The following is a 19,683-nucleotide window of genomic DNA, read 5'->3' on the forward strand; positions in this document are numbered from 1 at the left end:
AAATGCACAGTTCCTGTCCACTCTCCCGGCCTCCATTCCAAAAAAGAAATGCTGGTCTGGACTGGTCTGTTCAGGAACCCAGACTTGGATCTTGTCCTCTTTGGGGACTTTATCACTTGAGATTTCTCTTGCATTTCCAGGCCACAAGGCTGGAAGGTGAGGGGAGCTGCCCAACCTCAGTCAGGTCTGACCATGTAGATTCGGGGTTATTTCTCTGGCCCTGTGAGTAGTACTGTTTCCATTTAGCGACTCCTCTGCCCTAAGAAGTCATGGAGTGGGCAACCTGGACCAGGTTTATACATTATGTGTCCAGATTCATATATCAGCATATTCTCTTCTTTTTATTGATTGGTTTTCTCTTCTTGGAACTTGCCTTTCCCTCTAAGTAAGATGCAAGGAATCAAGCTGTGAGTGTGGGTTTACGGAGGATCAGAGGACCCGTATCAGTAGGAAGTCTCCTGACCTTGTCTAGTCTCTTTAGAACTGACTCTACTCACTACAAAGGATGTCCTTCATATGGTTTAATCTTATTCAAAGGAGATTGCCTGGGACATTGGGGCAAAAGCCGCATAGGAATAAAAGGCAGAACTTTACTTCACCTTGAGCTCAGGAATTTAATTTGGGGTGGAGGCAGGGAGAGAGGTGTGTTGGCAATGTCATGACAAGAATTTGGATTCGGGGTCCATTATGCTTTGGAAAATTGCTTGCTTTTTCTTTCTAAATAAACAATTAGTGGCTAATTTTTGTTGCAAGTACTTGTAATATTGGGGCAAATAAAATGTGTGAAATTTATTTCTATCAATGTAAACATCAGTTCTTTACCAGGTCTTCTCATTTCAGTTCATTATGGTGATTCCAAACTTCACTTTGGTTGACAAATGGAATACTAGTCAACCCAGTATCTAGTTAGAAAGAAGTATCTATTTAGAAAGAAAAAAAGCCATTAGTAGGTAAACATTTTTGATAAAGGAAAAGGAGGAAGCATGAAGAAAACATATTTTCCATTACTTGATAAAAAGGTTAAAAGCTTTCTAGTTAAAAGATGAAATAAAAAACACCAAGAAAGACTCTCTGGGGCCTGGCCAGTGTGGCTCAGTGGTTGAGAGTCAACCTATGAACCAGGAGGTCACGGTTCAATTCCTGGTCAGGGCTTATACCCAGGTTGCAGGCTTGATCCCCAGTGTGGGTCACATGAGTTAACACTAATTGGTTTTCAGAAAGATAATGGTCAGCACAGATCATTTTTCAAGTACATCCTTCATAATTGTCTACCCTCATTGTATATATTTGCCTTTCCCCATCTCTTCATATAAACTGCCATGTCTTAATCATGTTTTATTGATTTGGTCAATTATTCATACTACCAATCCAATATGCAAGATAATGTATTGATTAACTCAAGGGTTCCAAACTGATGGACCCACAAGGGAAATTTAACCTACAGACATATTTGCTTTGATCCAACCAGTATTTAAAAAGACCTAAAAGAAAAAATCATAAAATTTTAGATTTCTCGGTTTCTCTTTCCACACAGGACCTGAATCTCCTGTGACTAGTATCTGCCTAAGCAGATTAGGATGCCCCCCTTAGGTGAACCTCACCCCTCTCTGTTGCTTACACTCAGCCGGTTTTACTCATTAAATACCTACTTGGATCCCCTACGTGTGTGACATCTGCATTGGACTGGTGTTGGAGGTTGTGATGGTGTGCATACGTGTTTATGAAATAATAAACATTCAACCAAGATGGCTTAACAAATAGTCTCAGTCCATGTGAGAAACGAGATTATATTTATGTCAACTCATTTCCTCAGCATTCATTGATAGCCTATAAAATAGCAAAATGTCACTTTAAGAATAAAAAATAGATTCCTAATTATAAATATCATGAAAAGAAAACATCCTGTATCCACAAAGCTGCACCCTAATCCCATGAGACCTTTATCCCTACTTTGTTTTCTTCCCTTGAGTCGTTTCTTTCCAAATGTATCACAGAAAAGTCATAATCTATTTTTTAAAGAAGATTTATTTTGGATTAAGTGATTTCATGATGCAACATGGTTTTAAACAAAATAGAGATCAGTATGAAAATAAAATAAATTGTACACATTAAAATATCTTTCCTTCAAAGCATTTCAGAATCATAAAAAAATACAACACAAAAGCCAGGGGGTCAGATGAGGATAAGAACACAGACTTTGCAGAAAACAAACAAGGAGTCTACATGTCAGAGTTCCAGGCTCCACTTAATACCACCCGCGAGTCACTTCTAGGATGTCAACAATCTGCATTGTTTGCTTTGAAAAAAAATAAAAGATGAACTTTAAATATAAGGTGAAATGAGAGCTGTATAATCTTAATGCCAATAGCAAATGCCTCCTGTTATTCTCTATGAAAAGTCACATTGACTAGGTATGAATTCTAAATCAACTCAACAAAATAGACACATAGCGATTACCTGTGATACATGGTGTGGCAGACACAGTAGGTGGAGGTGGTGAAAGGAAATGGCAAGGCTTTAAAAAAATACATCACCTGGGCTCTACTGAAATCTTAGAAATAAATATGTGTTTTTTTTTGCAGAGCCTTCATATTAAAAAGTAAGCATTATTATAAAATTCGATTAATACTTTCAGTAAGAGGCAAGAGAGATGCATGTATTTTCATTTACTTTGGAATGCCTGCATCCCTATTGTAAAAACATGTAATCTTATGTACGTTCCAAATATTAACAGCCTCAAATTTTACCTATGATAGCATGTAAAGAAACATAAATAGGTTGTAATAACATCTTTTAGAGCATTAAGGTCCTAAAAGAACATTTGGTTCTTAGTTAATCCTTCCAAGGTATTTCTTGAATGTTATTCACTACCCCCCCCCTTTTTTTTTTGCAGAAGGTGATAGTAACCAGAAGTTTACTGATGATTCCTTTGGCATCAGCAACAGCCGATTCAGTTTGAATCACACAACATACAGATCAACATGCCTCAGGGTTGTAATATCTTCAAAGAAAAATCAGATAGAAAGACATCGCCTGCCCAAGGCGACCAGAAGTAAAAGCCACGCACATGAACGTAGTGTTCCTGTGTTCCCCGGGAAACGGGCCTGCCCATGCTGCTGACCTGCCCATCATGAAAGCCAACTACTCCGCATCGTAAGTCTAAGCAGATGTCTCTTCAGTCTTGATTCACTTCCTGAAAAGCTGGAAACACTGACTAGGTCTCCATTTGAAATTCAGGAACCCAGTTCTTAGGTTTTCGCCTTCTAGACTAACAGTGGGCCTTGAAGTCACCACTAGAAACCATGAAAATGTCTCAAAAGCTCGTCGAACGCCAAAGAACGTCTACTGGAAAACACATTCCGTGGACTAAGCCAAGCAACACCCTTTCCTCTATTTCATGTATGAAGTTCAATAGTAGTAACAATGCTCCTTAAGTTTAAAAATATCCACAATGGGATTTAATACTAAATTACTGACTCCCCTGATGGAAGCTCTGGCTGGCTCTAATAGTGGGGGCTACATTCTGTTTCGCAATCCCAAAATGTCATCGACCCGCCGAACTTAGAAAATGGGCTATTCCCAAGAAGCGGGGGGGGGGGGGGGGGGGGGGGGTGGGGGTAGCTAGCAGCGCCCTCATTAAGCATCATGGCACGCTTTTCCTCAAAGTCAGAAACCAGACACTGTTTGCTCCGACCCCACCAGCAAGCCCTACGGGATCCTCCCTCCCTTGTTTCAGCTTCCCCGTTACAGTCCTCCCTTAACAACTGCTAGTCCACACGCTCCCGGAATGCAGTGACCACCCCAGTCTGGGCTGTTGTCAGTAATTAGCACTGCGTTCCTGGCGGGCAGGGCACCTCTTTTGTGCTTTTTCGTTTTTTTATCACCCAGCGGGGAGCAGTTGGTTGGCTTTCAGCCACCATTTAGAAATGAGAAAGCTTTACTGTCTCCGGAACCCCTCTGCTTCCGTGTTAGACAAACACACCTACCTGGAAAGCACAATCGAACTGCACAGTTAATGGATTTTGCAAAGATTGGAATTTAATTGGAAGTGACAGTCTCGATCTAAACTCAAATTCGATGGGAGGAAGGTGTCTAAGATCTAGTGTTCGCACTCATCATCTAAATCAGTAAGCAGGTCAGAGAGAACGAAGGGCCTGCAGCTCAGACTCGGTTTGGAGATGAGTCTTCACTTGCATGCTCTGACTGTGCAGACTGACACATATCTCTTAATGAGCACATAGCATCATTCCACCTGCCTGGGGGATTTCCTGAATGGGGTTTAAACTGGAAAGACTTTTAGACTCTTCATTCAAAGATGTTTGTCTTAGTTAGAAGTGGTCACGTTCTAAATACAATTTGTGTAGAAAGAAAGAAAAAAATGGATGAATGTGAGGACAGAGAGGAAAAAAAACCCCAACCCTGCAGTAGTTTCTTCATCCACATCACTGCCACTCTGCTACCAGGGCTTTCTAGACCCATCCTTCCTAAAAATGAAAAATTAAAATAAAAGAAGGCTTTTGATTAAAGTCCTTTTTCCCATGATGTTGCTTCCAAATAGTATTTGAGAAAACTAAACTGCTATACTACATAAATCCACCAAAAGCAATCACATTGGCATTCTGTTTTTCATTTCTTATAACAAATAGTAAAATGCAACCATTAAGCGTATGGGGAGTTTTTTCCAGGAATGTACTGTACTCATTTCTTCATGGGCTTTTCTGAGGGCGTCACATTTTAGAATGTTTGAAAAAGTGAGCCGTTGGTAGGTGAATCATCTTGCAAAATTCACTGAAAGCGAAACGTGCTGGTAGAAATATTAGCCCTCTCCATCTCTGGTGGCGAAACCTAGAATTGTAACTATAAAGCACTGAAACATCTCACCAGCCAGCCGCAAACACCAGCCTCAAACCACATGGGACGTGGTACCTTCGACCCCACGAAGTGTGTGAGGATGGAGAGATGATGCCCCGGAAGTCCTCTGACACTCTAATGTGCGACACAAACAGGTGCGACCATTGTCATTCATCATCTGAATGCCGTTTTACCATAAGGATTCTTATGCAGGTGACACAGATTTTCCTTCACTTATTACAGAATTTCTACTAAGTTGTCATAAGCACAACAGATGCTAGAAAATGATGACCACGCTTCTCAGACCAAGATCCATTCATTTTTGCACAAGAAAAACGTTTTGACCCCAGAAGTGGGTTGGGCTCAGGACTGGTATTTCTCACAGTGAAAACGGAAGGTACACTGGAGTGCAGACCAGAGGAACCGGGAAAGGGCACATCTCACTGGGGCATTTCTTGGACAACTTGAAGACCCTCCAGTTGTTTCTTCAGGTTCAGCTCCCCACACGCACACTTCAAACCCTTGTGCATGAATGCACATGGGCTCCAGCACTTGACCAGTACCAACACGCTATGACATGCCTTTAGCCCCAACAGACAGGGCGTTATGTGACTTTCCTCCCTTCCTTCCTCGGCTACAGTAGCGCCCATGTATGAAGCCTTCAGTGACTTCCCAGATGGAGCAAACCATTCTCTTCTCATCCCTTGATGGTAGAACCAAATTCTATTGAAAAGACTTTTTTGAACCTTGGTGTCTACTCCTCTAGACCATGAACTTCTCAAGGGCGGATTTCGAATTTGCAGCGCCATGATCAGACACAGTGGCTGACACGGGGCGAATGCCAACACTGTGCCTCTCCTCTCATCCCAGAGATTCTCTGTGTACGTACATGATGCATCGTGACTGTCTTTTATGCTATTAGACGGGTCAGTATGAGTATCACTTAAGAGCTTCTTAAAGGAACAAGGCCATACAGTGAGTTACCCAGTTCACAGCCCAGAAGAAAAAATATATGGATATTTCTAATTGTAGAGTATATTCAAGACTAAATTATTCTGTGGACATGATATTTAATATTCTAGAAAGTGATTATTGGAGTCTTTGTTTTACTAGTGGGAAAAAAAAAGGTCAGTAACCATGGTGTTTTGATAGGCTAAGTACATCTTTGAGAATCCCCAATTCTGAGAACAGTAGCAGCTAGGTGCTTATACTGTTACACGAGAAGTTGGATGCCCTAACAAATAAATATATTTCTTAGAAATAATTAAAGAGATACACTTTACTTTAAATTTCTTTTACCTGATAATGTGGAGTATGGTAACCAAGTGTCACAGACCAAAATGAAAGCTCACGTGGTCTAGGAATGTATTTTTGAAAGAAATGCCACCTTCGATTTCAGCTGTTTAGAGAATGCCGGCTCTGAAACATCACATTACCATAAAAAATGTCGTTTTTTAAATAAAGTATATTATATGATTTCCCTTGTATCTAGTAAAAATAATTTGCAAAATTAAAAATACTTACATTCATGGTCAGTAAGTACACACTAATTGTTCCAGTTAAAAGTTTTTCTCTTCCCATAGTTTCTGGTCCAATGACAGGACACAGGTACCCCTTCCCTCCCCACCTGCGGGCTTGGGGGTCTTTATTTCAGAACATTCCCCGCCCGGCAGCATCTGCCTCTAGTGCAGGAACGCAGCCTGAGTGGCTCTTCTCTCGAGACTCCAGCAGTAAATGCAGCTCACCCAACAGGAGGGGCAATCTGCTCTTAAGACCAACCTATATAACCCACGCACGTGACCTTTACAAAGTGTAAGACCGCCAACATCCCCCAACGAGGATCCCACGGCTACTTAGAGCTCAGAGAAGTGGTCGGGCAATGCCTGTAAAACCATAGGCTGGCAAACCAAATGTTAATCCAACGCTTTTATTATTCACAATTTAACTTCGCTGCATTGATCCTCTGATGAGTTATGGCCATACGTCCAGAAATAAACAACGATGTGGAAAAAACCCGAAAGCAGTAGAAACGAAGGACACCCTCTGAGAAAACTAAGCAAGTGTAACATGAGTGGTGTCATGCAATGTCCGAGGTATCCTAGAAGACCTGTTTCCTTATGTTGATAAGGAATTTATGCATCGGTGAAAATGCAGGCTTGGCAATAGAGCACTGAGGGTTTCCGTCTGTGACGTCTTCACTGACGAGGGAGATGGAATTCTCGTTACTAAAGAGAGCTGACCCCTTAGGTGTTGCTGATGGCTCCCTCAGTGAGCCTGGTGTTTCATGATGCTGTACAAATAAAAAGCAGGGGGGTGGGGTACGAAATATCTTTATTAAATGCCATCCTGTAAAGTATTTGATGGATGGAAGAGTCTAATGCATTTTAAATAAATGCATATCGTACTATCACATATCGTGAGTCTTAAAAAATTATTACTTAGATGCACAGTCCTGTAGTGGTAGACATGGCACTGTGGAGAAGTCTGAATTTCAAAGCTGTTTCCTGTTATACTTGCCCAGTGATGGAGTTGCTGTCAGTCATCTTGTAACGTCCCTTCAACTTTGGTACATTCAGTGCAAAATATTTCGGGGAATTTTTTTGTACCTTTAGAAAAATAAAAGGCCCTTTGGTTCCCTGGACAGTGCTTAAAAGGATACCTACTGGCATGATGCCCAAGTAAGCATGAACATGGAAATGGATCCGGCGACATGAACAGTAGGACAGGTGAGTCCCTATATACACCTTAAAGAACATAAATGTCATGAACCTATAAAAAAATGAACAGAACTCACCGTGGACTTTTTTCTGATATGCTGTGAGTTAATTGCTAGTTATTTAAAATTGTTTCCATGCATTAGAAAGCATACAATCTGTCGGTAGTAATTCACTGTGGAACAGTTTGTCTCCAGCCATGACACACAGACCACTTTGCATATCCATCGTCATAGACCACCTTATTGCAAATCTTTAAAGTTGCCTCATGTTGACTTGGTTTCATTTCCACCCGGGTCCCGTGGAAGCTGAAACCTACGTGCAACACCATGCAGGCACACATAAGCAAGAAAAGGAATATTCTGTGATAACTTGGGGCTCACACAAAGGTACTTTTGGGAAATACATGTGTTTTTATTCCATTATTGAACTTGCACTAATTTGGAGATCGGGTCAAGGGCTGCGGTTTGGCTTGAATCACGTTCAAGGTTAAGTTTCAAGATTCTCCCAAGTCCCTGCACAGTGACCTTGAGCTGATCCGCACAGGTTCATCTTGGTCTTGGAACGCAACGAATGGGAAGAAGCGTGGGAGTCAGGACCTGCTGATTGAAAGACTGTTGGGTTGTCCCCTGGGCATCAAGCTCACCCCCATCCTTCAGAGAGGACTCCTCACCGCGATCCAGTCCCCACACGTGGCTTAGACTTGTCAAGTGAAGGCGTTACTCAGACGGAAGCCCGCTCTGACCCTCCCGGTGGTGGGCCATCCTGGGAGGGCAGCTTCCCCAGCCGCCTGTCCCCACGCAGCCGGGCACTGGGCTTCCGGTCACTCAAGTCCAAAGGTGCTGGTCTCCTCAACCGCCGTCAGGAGCTTCTCATACAGCATGGAGAACGAGGGGTACGGGGGGAGGTCCAGGCGGTTGAAACACGTGTGAGCTCTGCGAACAGAAGAAGCACATGGAGCTTAGAATGCTTAGGGTGAAAGGAGATTGTCCTGTGCGTGCGTGTGTGAACACGTGTGTGCACACGTGCACAAGCAAGTTGGTTTCTTGTCTGTTTTCACACTCCTTTTGGAGAAAACTTTGAAAATATTTTGACTTGAAGTTCAGAATTGAAAACAAAAACTCAGAATTAAATTTCTCTTGGGGAAACGGATATTTAAAAAGTGTATTTTCTTTCTATTTTCACAACCACTTATCCATTTGCCACACATATTCCTACTTGTTTAGTTGTCTCAGAATTACAAAGACAAGTTTGGTTTTTTGGTTTTCTTCTGGCATTACTTTTTTTTTTTTTAACAGACATGCATATAGACTCTTGCAAAGAAATTTATTTTCAGAATTGGCATTTGCGTGGATGTTTCAGAAAATCTGTGGTTTCACGGGTTTTCATTTTCTGGGGTGGGATGGGCACCGAGTGTCTCCGAAGACCTGGCCATGGTGTGGAATCTCCGGAAATTCCCTGGAAGGGCTTCCCTGTCAGTCAGGGCACCACTGCCGACACCTTTGAATTTGGTGTATAATCTGTTTTCTCCTAAATCACAATGCAAAAACAATGGCCATTTAAAACATTACATAAAGCATTCTTTTTTAGAAATACCCCCCCCCCCTCTTGCCTAGATAGGGGAAAACTATGCTTTCCTGTTATTTGCACCTGAATCACAATAAAAAAATTGATGGTCTTCAAATAATACATCTTATCAGGAAGCAAATCTACACTTTGATATGGAACAGAAGGCACTTTATTATGAATGTACAACAGCTTGTTTGTAGAGCTAAACTTTGACTTAAATGCTTTTGCCCTGGCCCGGTAGCTCAGTTGATTAGAGTATCATTCTGTTGTAAAAGGTTTGTGGGTTCAATTCCTGGTCAGAGTGCATACACGAATCAACCAATGAAAGCATGAATAAGTGGAACAACAAAGCAATGTCAATGTCTCTCTCTCTCTCTCTCTCTCTCTCTCTCTCTCTCTCTCTCTCTCTCTTTCTTTCCTCCCTCCCTCCCTCCGTCTCTAAAAATAATGCTCCTGAATTAATATGGAATATCAAGAGCTATGTCTTAGTTAGAAGTGGTCAAGTTATAAATACAATTTGTGTAGAAAGAAAGAAAAAAAATTGGATGAGTGTGAGGACAGAGAGGAAAAAAACCAACCCTGCAGTCGTTTCTTTATCCACATCACTGCAAGTTCACTACCAGGGCTTTCTAGATCCATCTTACTAAAAATGAGCTCTTTTTACAAAGTCACATTTACAATTTTGTTCTTATATATCACTTGTATACTTATGAGATAAATAAATTATGTCCCTGGACGCAGTGTAGTGTGGTGGTAGGACGACCAGAGGTTTGAGACCTAGCTCTACCAACCAGGATGTGGAGTGAGTGAGTTATTAAAACTCTCTGAAACTCAATTTTCTCCCCAATAAAAAGAGAGTCACATCATTTGTCTCGGAAGGAGATGAGGATTAAATGAAATGACAGAAACATGCTTAATACAATGTGTGGCTCATCATGTTTGACCAATTAATAAGAGACGTATTGTTAACTACACTTCCTGATCATCAAAAAGAGTCACTCTAATTGCCTTCATTGAGTTGCCAAGAAAGAATCATGACTCATGGAAATTGCGAGAGAACAAAAAAATAAGAAGGCAGGTGTGTGCCCACATGGCCTATTAGAAGCAGGAATGTAAAGGGGCTTGGTTATAAGAAGACCAATTTTAAGGCACAGCCACAGCACTAGCTCAGAGTTTACAGCTCTTGTTATTACAAACTCTAGGACATTTTGAGGGGAAATCATCTAATTAATATTTGCAGCCAAATACCTTTTTGTGATATAATAAACTATTTCAGGATTGCATTTAATATAATTCTTATACCTTCTTTTTTTTTTAAATATATTTTATTGATTTTTTACAGAGAGGAAGGGAGAGAGATAGAGAGATAGAAACATCGATGAGAGAGAAACATCGATCAGCTGCCTCCTGCACATCCCCCACTGGGGAAGTGCCTGCAACCCAGGTACATGCCCTTGACCGGAATTGAACCTGGGACCTTTCAGTCCGCAGGCCGATGCTCTATCCGCTGAGCCAAACCGGCTTTGGCAATTCTTATACCTTCTTTACACTGGAACCTCAACTTGGGCCTCATGGAAAAAGGTTTTACTTTCAAAAAATGGAACTAGCATTCTAAAGGCAGTCCTGTCTACTTATGTAAAACACTGGGATAAAAAGATTAAATGAAAACTTTATCTTTGTTTAGGGAGAAGGGGAAGAAGCAGCAGAGAAGTGAAATATGTTCTGACTATAATTATATTCCAGATTTTGTGTTAGACACATAACATTCATTATTCCATTAGACTAAAAGATGGTACTTCTTTTATTTTATTTTTGAATATATTTTTATTCTTATTGATTTCAGAGAGAAAGGGAGAAGGAGAGATGGATAGAAACATCAATGATGAGAATCATTGATCAGCTGCCGCATGCATGCCCGACATTAGGGATCAAGCCTGCAACCTGGGCATATGCCCTAACCAGGAACTGAACTGTGACCTCCTGGTTCATAGGTCGACGCTCAACCACTGAGTCACGCCAGCTGGGCAAGATGGTACTTCTTTTAAATAAAATTTTTAATTTTTTTCCTTTGGTTACCAACTAGGCTGCACATCTTTCCCCAGATCAGCCTGCTTGTAACATTTTCTGACTTGTGATCTACATGTTCATTTTCTTTTAATTTTTTATTGTGATAAAATATACAGCACATTCTATGTGTCCTGTTGACCACTGTCAAGTGCACAGTTCTGTGGCACTAAGCATACTCACCTTGTTCTGCAACCATCACCACTACCATCTCGATCTTCCCGTCTTTCCAACTGGAATTTTGTGCCCATTGGTCACCAACTTCCACCCTCTCCTGTCCCTGCCACCACCATCCTACTTCCTGTCTTGGTGAATGTGACTACGCTAGGGACTTCACATAGGAGGAATCATACACTACTTGTCCTTTCTGACTGCCGTATTTCATGTAGCATATCCGTTTCCAGGTCCATGTGTATCATGGGTCAGAATTTCCTTCCTTTTTAAGGTTGAAGAACAGTCCATTGTAGCCCTGGCCAGTTTGGCTCAGGGGATAGAGCATCGGCCTATGGACTGAAGGGTCCCAGGTTCGATTCTGGTCAAGGGCACATGCCTGAGTTGTGGGCTCGGTCCCATGTGGGGGGGCGTGCGGGAGAAGCCAGTCAATGGTTCTCTCTCATCATTGATGTTTCTATTTCTCTCTCCCTCTCCCTTCCTCTCTGAAATCAATAAAAATATTTTAAAAAAGAACAGTCCATTGTATGTATATGCCAGTTTGTTATTCACATGTTGACAAACATCTGCTTGTTTCCATCTTTTGGCTACTGTACAAAATACTGTACAAAATGATTTCCGCCTCATGAGACACTGAGCAAAAGGCCCCAGCAAGCCACGCCTGGACTTCTGAGCCACAGAAGCAGTGAGGTAATAGTTGTGTGCTGTTGTGAATTGTTGTGTGTGTGGTAATGTGTTCTACAGCAACAGAAAACGCCTACAGGTCTCAAGCTCCCAGTCCAAGGAGAGGTGGCAGGTGTCCTGAGATTCAATAGAATCCCACCCGTCCAGGGCAGACAGGGGCAAGACTTGGGGTGAACAGCGGCCTTTCGCTCTCCGGGTTCCTGAGCACAGAAACAGGAATCCTGCCTGTGTCTGCCGTCCCTGCATTATCTTTGTAGACACTACTATGTTAGCCCACAAATCCATAAGCCTGCGTACTCTTTTCTCTGAGGTTTCCGATCTCAACACAAAGGGAGGGACTGGACAACTTTCTTGATCCTCTTCGGTCAGGACAATCTCGCAGTTACTGGTCCGTGACCGGAGGCTATCCCTGCCTCCTGATGTTCATCTGGTTGTAGAACATTCGGTTACCGTAATGAAACGTCCCTTCTGAGTAAGCTGGTAAGCTGGTCAGAGGCCGGCTCCTCTGACAAATATCTCATGAGGATGAAGAAAGTACATCTTGTGAAGGGGGAAACTGCAGAAAGATTAAATGGTTTCCCCAAGGTCAAAGTTGAGTCAGTGGCCAAATCAAGACGGGGACCTCAGCCTTGGGTTCCTAGGGGAAGTCCAGCATCAAGCCCGAAGCAGGGGGACTCATGCTCATTGGCTCAGTTCTTTCATTCTCGGACGCCTGTTAATTTCACCCCATCCCTGACGGCGAACCGCTAGTCCTCAAGCTCCTACCAGATTGCATATATTTTGAGGTCAGGGATTAGCCAAATAAGCTTCAAATGGCCTTTAAATGGATTGCTCAATGCCACTACGCAGTAGCTCTGGGGAAAATGGTCCACACTGGGTCCATCCAAAAAACCCTGGGAGATACCAGGGGATTTTTAGGTGCTTAGCTCTACCTCGGCTCCCCAGAAAACAGCTACTCTGAGTGATAAGAATCACCAGGAAGCTTGTTTACAATGGAGATTTGGGGCCGCACCCCACCCCCCCAGATGCTAATTCAGAAGGTTTGGGGTGGGCCTCGGGACCTGCCTGTGAACAATCACTCCAAGTGCGCCTGAGGCAGGTGGTCTCCCCTGCAGAGAGGCACCCAGTGGGCTGGAAATAAGATATCTGCGCAGGCTTGCCACACCGCATTCTGTGCACTTGCAAAGAATTTCAAAACTCCTCATAAACAAGACAGCGTTGCTAATGAGGAAATTGAGGAATCGTGCGGTCAAGCACATTGCCCAATGTTTACCATCGACTTGCTGTATGAGCCAAAAACAGGAAGGAAAAAAACACACAAAGCAAAACAAAATACAATCCTGGGAGGCTTTTCACATCCCTCCCCCCCTTCCATGTCCCAAGAAAACTCCAGAAAAGAACAGGAGCCCCGGGACTGTGTTGATATTGGCAGCAAACGCACACCCCGTTAGGCTCCACGAAAGGACAGTTTTCAAATCTCTCCCAGGCGGCCCCGCGGGCTCTAATGAGTTTACCTCATTTTGTCCTCCGCAGCCAGAGCCACTCGCGGAGGCCGGGCCTGAGCCCGTCTGTGGCTCTCGTGGCACCAACATAGAGAATGTGTAAACCCCCCCAGACATCGGGTCTGGCCTCACAGATCTCTTGATGCTTTCTGGATTCTTCCAACGTTAACCAGGTCACTTCGTACCTTCTCTTCTTTCCTATAGATGGTCAAGTCTGTTACCCAAATCCAGGGCCTAGTATCACAAGGACAACCAGGGTTTCACAGATTGGTTCACTGTATTTTCTCTCTCTCTCTCTCTCTCTCTCTCTCTCTCTCTCTCTCTCTCTCTCTCTCTCTCTCTCTCTCTCTCTCTCTCTCTCTCTCTCTCTCTCTCCCTGTACTTACGTATTCATTTAGATTTAGTCCCCACTTTCCCAGAAGTGATTTGTGATTTTTGGTAGTTTATAAGGACTCAAAATATAAAACACACACAAAAAAAACATAATCAGGATTTTAGGTTGAGAGAGAGAATAAAGGACAGTAAATGCTGTCCCAGAAATAAGATGTATTTGAATGCAATAAAGCCTTTCTATTCGCAATATAATTTAGAAAGTGTTTTGTCAAAGTTCTCTTTTTTTTTTTCAGTTGTCCGTGGTGCCTAATTCTTCAGAGTTTCAATTTCCTTCCTCCTACTCCTGCCTCTGCATCAAATAATTAAAAGCATTCTGGAAAATTCCTAAGGGATCTTGGAACATACAGATTTGTCTAGAAATGTGAGGATTCCTGACCCCATTGACCAGTCAAGTCACAATTGTAAGTATCCGTTTTACCCCCGGCTGCCCCCTGTGGTCATGGGTGCCTGCAGCTTCACGGCCAGGGCACTCCTAGGAAGGAGCCGAGTGGGCCTGGAGGGGAGCAGGCAAAGGGGGCTCACCTTGGGCTCTCCAGAGCCTCCTAATTCAGGGCCCAGGGGTGCTCAGGCAGCACCCACGCCCGGTCACCTGCAGAACCTCTTTTATTATTTCCCCTTTTGAAGATTCCATATTCTGAAAGCTTGTCGTTCCCATACAAAATGCCGTGATGAATAAAAAGAACTTTTCAATTTGCATTCCACTTCATTCACTCCTCTGTTCATTGAACAATGCTCACTGAGCTCCCTGCATGCCGGGCACTGAGCTGCCGCCCGTAGGTGAGGATGATCAGTCTGGTTTCTGCCTACGAGGCGTTTACACTCAGGCAGCAACTTGTACAGACAGCTGGGACCCCTCAATGTCATGCAGTCCGTGCTCTGGTGCTCTGTACTCGGGGACCTGGCCACTGTGATCAGGCGCTGAAATCCAGCCCCCCTTCGGCTCTGCTCGCCAAACGGGGAGCCCTCCCTAGCCCAGGAGACCACAGATCCCCCGTCTAATTGACCGCAGGGTTCACCTGGGCCTGCACACAATCCATCACAATACGGGCGTTCAGGTCTGCTCTGCACAGCCCACAGCGCCGAGCTGGGAAGCATCTGTAGGTGCGCAGGCTTTTCCTGATCAAAACACAGAGGCCGGGGAAGTGTGAGGGAGCATTGCCTCATCGGGAAACCTGAGACGTAGGAGAGCTTGAGTGACAGGAGCCAAGGCTGGACCTGACGTCAGAGGAGGAAGCGGGGCCACAGCAGGAAGTGAGGGGTGTCCATGCAAAGGCCTTCCCACGCATCCCACGGAGGGGTGGGAGCTGGGGTCTGGGTGTGGACAGCGATATGGCAGAGGTGCCATTAACCAAGACAGGAAATGGGTAGGGGTGGATGATGGATTCAGAGCTTGTATTCAGCATGAGAAATCCAAAGTGACCAGCTGCACGGTGATAACAGGCCAGTCAGTAATCCGGTGATTGTTCTGCAGACCAAGGAGATTCATGAACGCAAATAAAGGTATAGCCTCCGTTACGACTCTTTAAATATCCACCATTTCTCTCCCACCCCCCTTAATACTTTCTTCGACCACGAGACTTACAGCAGGAATTCCTGCTGAGACAGTGCACAGAGCTCTGTGTGACCCACGGTGGCCCAGCACAGCCCTGACCCTCGCCAGGTGTCCTCTGAACGTGAATCGATGGAAGGGAATTCTACGGCAGTTACTACCCCACTAGTTTGTCACGTGCCATCTGGTGCCAAGGCTGTGGTTATCTGGTCATTGAAAGATCCATTACTTCTCCCTCTGTGGTCCACATGGACAGAGACCAACGTGCATCTCCCACATGAGGATTCTGCACACAGTAAATGCACGACGAATACCTAAAGGCTTGTTAGCGCCCTTAATAGTTCCCATTAGAATTAATGTCTTATTTTAAGGCCTCATTAGGTCACCTTGGCTAAAAGGCACCGGGGCCTATAAATAAAGTGGAGGGTGTTCCCAGCATGGGAATTCCTGCATCCAGGGATAACTAGGAGAAGAAAGGCTTCAAGCTATCATATGTATATGATAATATATATAATGCCAAGTGTCCCCTCGGGAGTTCGACCGACCAGGAGTTTGATCGCTCACTATGACGTGCGCTGACCACTAGGGGGTGGCGCGGAACGAAGGCAGGCCCTGGCCAGCAGCCGGCAGCCGCTAGGGACCCTAGCTGTGCACGAATTTCATGCAATGGGCCTCTAATTTCTTATAAGCAGGTAGCTTCTTCACCTGTGGGTGGTCCTGGGAAAGATGAAGAGTATATACTTTTTAACCGTAAGAAATTAAAGCAATAGAAGCAGCCCCGGTAAGGAGCTGTTCCAGGCTGAGCACCCCTGGAAGTCCCAACGAAACAGAAACACCCCGGGGGCAGACAGCACATTGTTTACACACCCAAAGGTTGTGGAATGCCACGCCAGCTCTGAAGGTTAGGGATTAGGAACGGTAACAATACGGGCTACGTTTATTGCAGGATGCGTTAGGCGTCATTTTACACACTTTGCATGTGTGATCTCATTTTATCTTTAAAATAATTTTGTGATGTGACTAGTATCTCTCCCAATGGTTCAGATGAGGACAGAGAGACACAAAGCGACTGTGGCACGTCTTGTCTGGAGTGGTCCAGAGTCACCGCCAGTTTAAACATTCAATCATTTAAGGAAAACAATATTCACAGAGTGCCAATTATTTGCTAGGACTATGCCCTGGGGGCAAAGCCACGTTCCATTCAGACAAGGCCCTTGATCTCATAGCGTTCTATCCTAGCGGGGGAATAGACCGTCCACGGTACACCAATCACTGAACACAATGACTGGATTGGGTAGGTCCTCTGAAGGCACGAGGTGTGGCAGAGCGACAGGTGCTCTTGGGGCAGGAGCCTGAAGGACCTCTCTGAGCAGATCGTGTCCGAGCTGAGACCTTGGGGATGAGAAAGAGCTGCCAGTAAAGAACCGGCAGGAAGAGTTCATGCATCAAGTTCAAGTCTTGGGGAAGAATCGAGTTTGGCACATTCTGAAAGAGGCTGCTGTCTGTCGCGGGCGGAGGGAGAGCATATATATTGAGGCTGGAGTGTAGGCCAGACCAGGCCGCCTACCAGGCGGTAATCTTTAGCGAGGAGTCTGGAAGGTGTAAGCAGGGGAGAGAGTGACCTTGAGACTTCACATCACTCTGCTGAGCGCAGAAGGAACACAGGAGGCACGAACAGAAGCGACGTTTAGGCAGCAGGTGCTGCATGGTCCAGGTGAGAGGTGCTGAGGCATGGACGGGGGTGGTGGGAAGAGATGAACCCAACCTAGATTTTGCCCTTGAGCCAAGGAAAGGGGGGTCACCACTCCTTAAGAGCTGTCCTGTCTGTCCCTCACAAATGTACACTTGAAAGGATGACTTGTGGGACAGCCCCCAAAGGCCACTCGTCCTCTTGACATGAATTGTCCTACTCTCTGAGTCTCGCAGCAATTCAGATTTCTTTCATTCCGTTACATAACCACAAATTAGTTCACTTTTTACATGAATGGCCGAAGAGTCCCTTTTCAGACACAGTATGTTTTTGTGACCATGTTACCCGCTTCCCAAAGTAAAGACCAGTCCAAAAGGTACAGGGCACCTGAGGATGGTTAATGACGTGCTATTACTAGACATCGCAGACACCTTTTTGCTAGCACACAGAATAAAGTAAAAACCTAAAATATTCTTGTCCGACAATAAGAACGGAATGAGAGGGACGAGGAGACAGGAGTCGAAGAGGACCTCACGTCAGAGATTAAACTTCGGAACTGACTGTATCTGAGAATCTCCTGCCGATTTTCACTCAGACCACAAGGCACCTCAGCTGACCAGCAGGTGGTGAGGACTGGGGAGCCCCCGGGGAGGTGCCTCAAGGCAAATACAGAAAAGACGGGGCACCAAGGGGTCCTTCCAGTGCCCACCTCTTGTTCTGAGACACTTTTAACTGAAGAAAGTGGCGCCATATTACAGGCTCCTCAGTCAGTTTCCCATGTCCCAGCCGGCAGCTCACTTTGTCGGCAACCACGCTCTCTGCACTGAGGAGGAAAAACCTGAATTATTGATGATGCAGAGCAATAGTTAATGACATGGAAAGATGCTCATGATCAGTGATACCTGGTAAACAAGAAGAGGTTACAAACAGTATATGCGTGTGACTGTATTTTTGGTTTTAATTGTGTGTGTACAGAAATGAGTGCAAACATACACTTCAAAATGTTTAGCAGTTCTCTCAGTTGTGGATTTTATACATATTTAACTTCTTGGCATGTTTTGGTGAACAGTTTCCTTTTCATAAGAACAAAAAGCAGAGCTTTAAAAATGAAAAAAAGTTGCCTTTTATCTTTCAAAGATAATTTGATCTTTTTAAGTTTCTATTCCACCAGAAAAGCCACCTCCCTGAGTTACCCACTTCATAATGAACTGGAGCTTCTGATTTCTTCATCTGGGTCAGCAATTCATTCACATTAACCTCCAGACTCAGCCATTGAAAAATGCATGCTTCCCCTCTGGCCAAACCCAAGCGCACGCCAGTGAGGACATCATCAGGATGGAAGCTCTCGGAACGTCTGCCCTCCTCCTCGGCAAGGACCTCAGAGACCAGCACAGCAGCTCCACACCAGGCTGTGGAGGGCTGGCCCCGCACCGTCCAGGCTGGCCTGTCAGCCGCCCGCTTCTCGGGGTGTTTAAGGGCAACTGCCCTGATGTGAATTTACTGCCCCCGAAGCCCATCAGAACCCCGGAGACAGGAAATCTACGGAAATGCAAAGCACAGAGCGAGCTGCCAACCGCAGGCCCAGGACGCGCAGTGTGTGTGGTAGGAGCCTCTGAGGAGACAGCCATTCATCATCGGGGCTCCGGCCCTCTCCTCCCACAGAGAGAAAGGAGCATGGATGCCACACCACGGGCTTCAGAGACCACCGCGTGCACTTGGACGTTCCTCGGACCCCTGGGGAGCAGGGCTGTACTTACCGCCACCGCAAAGCCAGGTGAGGAAGCCTGAGAGAAGATGGGACTCATTTGCTCTAGAAACACTGAAGCCCTGCAGTTTGCCAAGGCTGCCCGCCCCCGCCCCTGACAGCCCCACCGGCTTTCCAGGGCACAGCCTCCTGTGCCCGACCCGAGATGATGCCAGGCCTCTCAGAGAATCAACTGTTTGAACAAGAAGGACATCCCCCCATTCTGTACCTTTTAAACATCATCTCACTAACAAGTAAAAGAAATACCAAGTTGGGGTTGACCAGCTTGAGACAAACCAGTTCTTCAATCTGCACCTGGAATCTATCGGGAAAATGCATGGGAAATGCTTGGGTGCCTCTGTTCTGGTCATGGGAGAAATGGGCTCCCCATACAGGACGATCCCTTTAAACCAAGCTTACAGGCCCTTTCACACCGGCAACACCCCACATTGCATAAAGGCGACGACACTGTGATCGGTGAAGAAATCACTGCTGATAAAGAAGCTCTTCCTTTTATTTATTTTTCCAAATGTACTTTTCCTGTGGAGCACATTCTGAATCTTAGAGAAGATTCAGAATAAAAGGTGAGAAAGATCAAAGACGACCTACTATCCCTGAGGATGGGTATACACATGACCTCACTCATCACAAGTACCCTGAGCAGAGCATTGCTGCTCCTACTCTTCACGGGGGGCGGGGGGGGGGGACCCCTAGACCCTTGCTCAGGATCACAGAGCCAGTGCATCTGCGGG

The 19,683-nt window shown here is 44.9% G+C and overlaps 1 protein-coding gene across 13 annotated transcripts in view; it reads right to left on the reverse strand.

Annotated features, from left to right (window-relative positions):
• Window positions 1-2,027: 2,027 nt before the first annotated feature.
• The window catches only part of HECW2 (HECT, C2 and WW domain containing E3 ubiquitin protein ligase 2), a 258,411-nt gene continuing 240,755 nt past the window's right edge, over window positions 2,028-19,683 (reverse strand). For 6 of the 13 annotated variants that reach the window (XM_036320845.1, XM_036320842.1, XM_036320841.1 and 3 more), the window contains one exon: window positions 16,173-18,010. In XM_036320845.1, coding sequence (XP_036176738.1) covers window positions 17,845-18,010 — 166 coding nt within the window. In that variant the 3' untranslated portion in view covers window positions 16,173-17,844. Of the gene's footprint in view, window positions 2,297-6,762; window positions 8,501-8,800; window positions 9,096-11,879; window positions 12,610-16,172; window positions 18,011-19,683 lie in introns of those variants that run through there. The other 7 variants (XR_004969635.1, XR_004969634.1, XR_004969636.1 and 4 more) reach the window with 7 other exon arrangements.

Source organism: Myotis myotis, unplaced genomic scaffold (assembly GCF_014108235.1).
Source record: "Myotis myotis isolate mMyoMyo1 unplaced genomic scaffold, mMyoMyo1.p scaffold_m19_p_8, whole genome shotgun sequence".
In the NCBI taxonomy this organism is placed as follows: Eukaryota; Metazoa; Chordata; class Mammalia; order Chiroptera; family Vespertilionidae; genus Myotis; species Myotis myotis.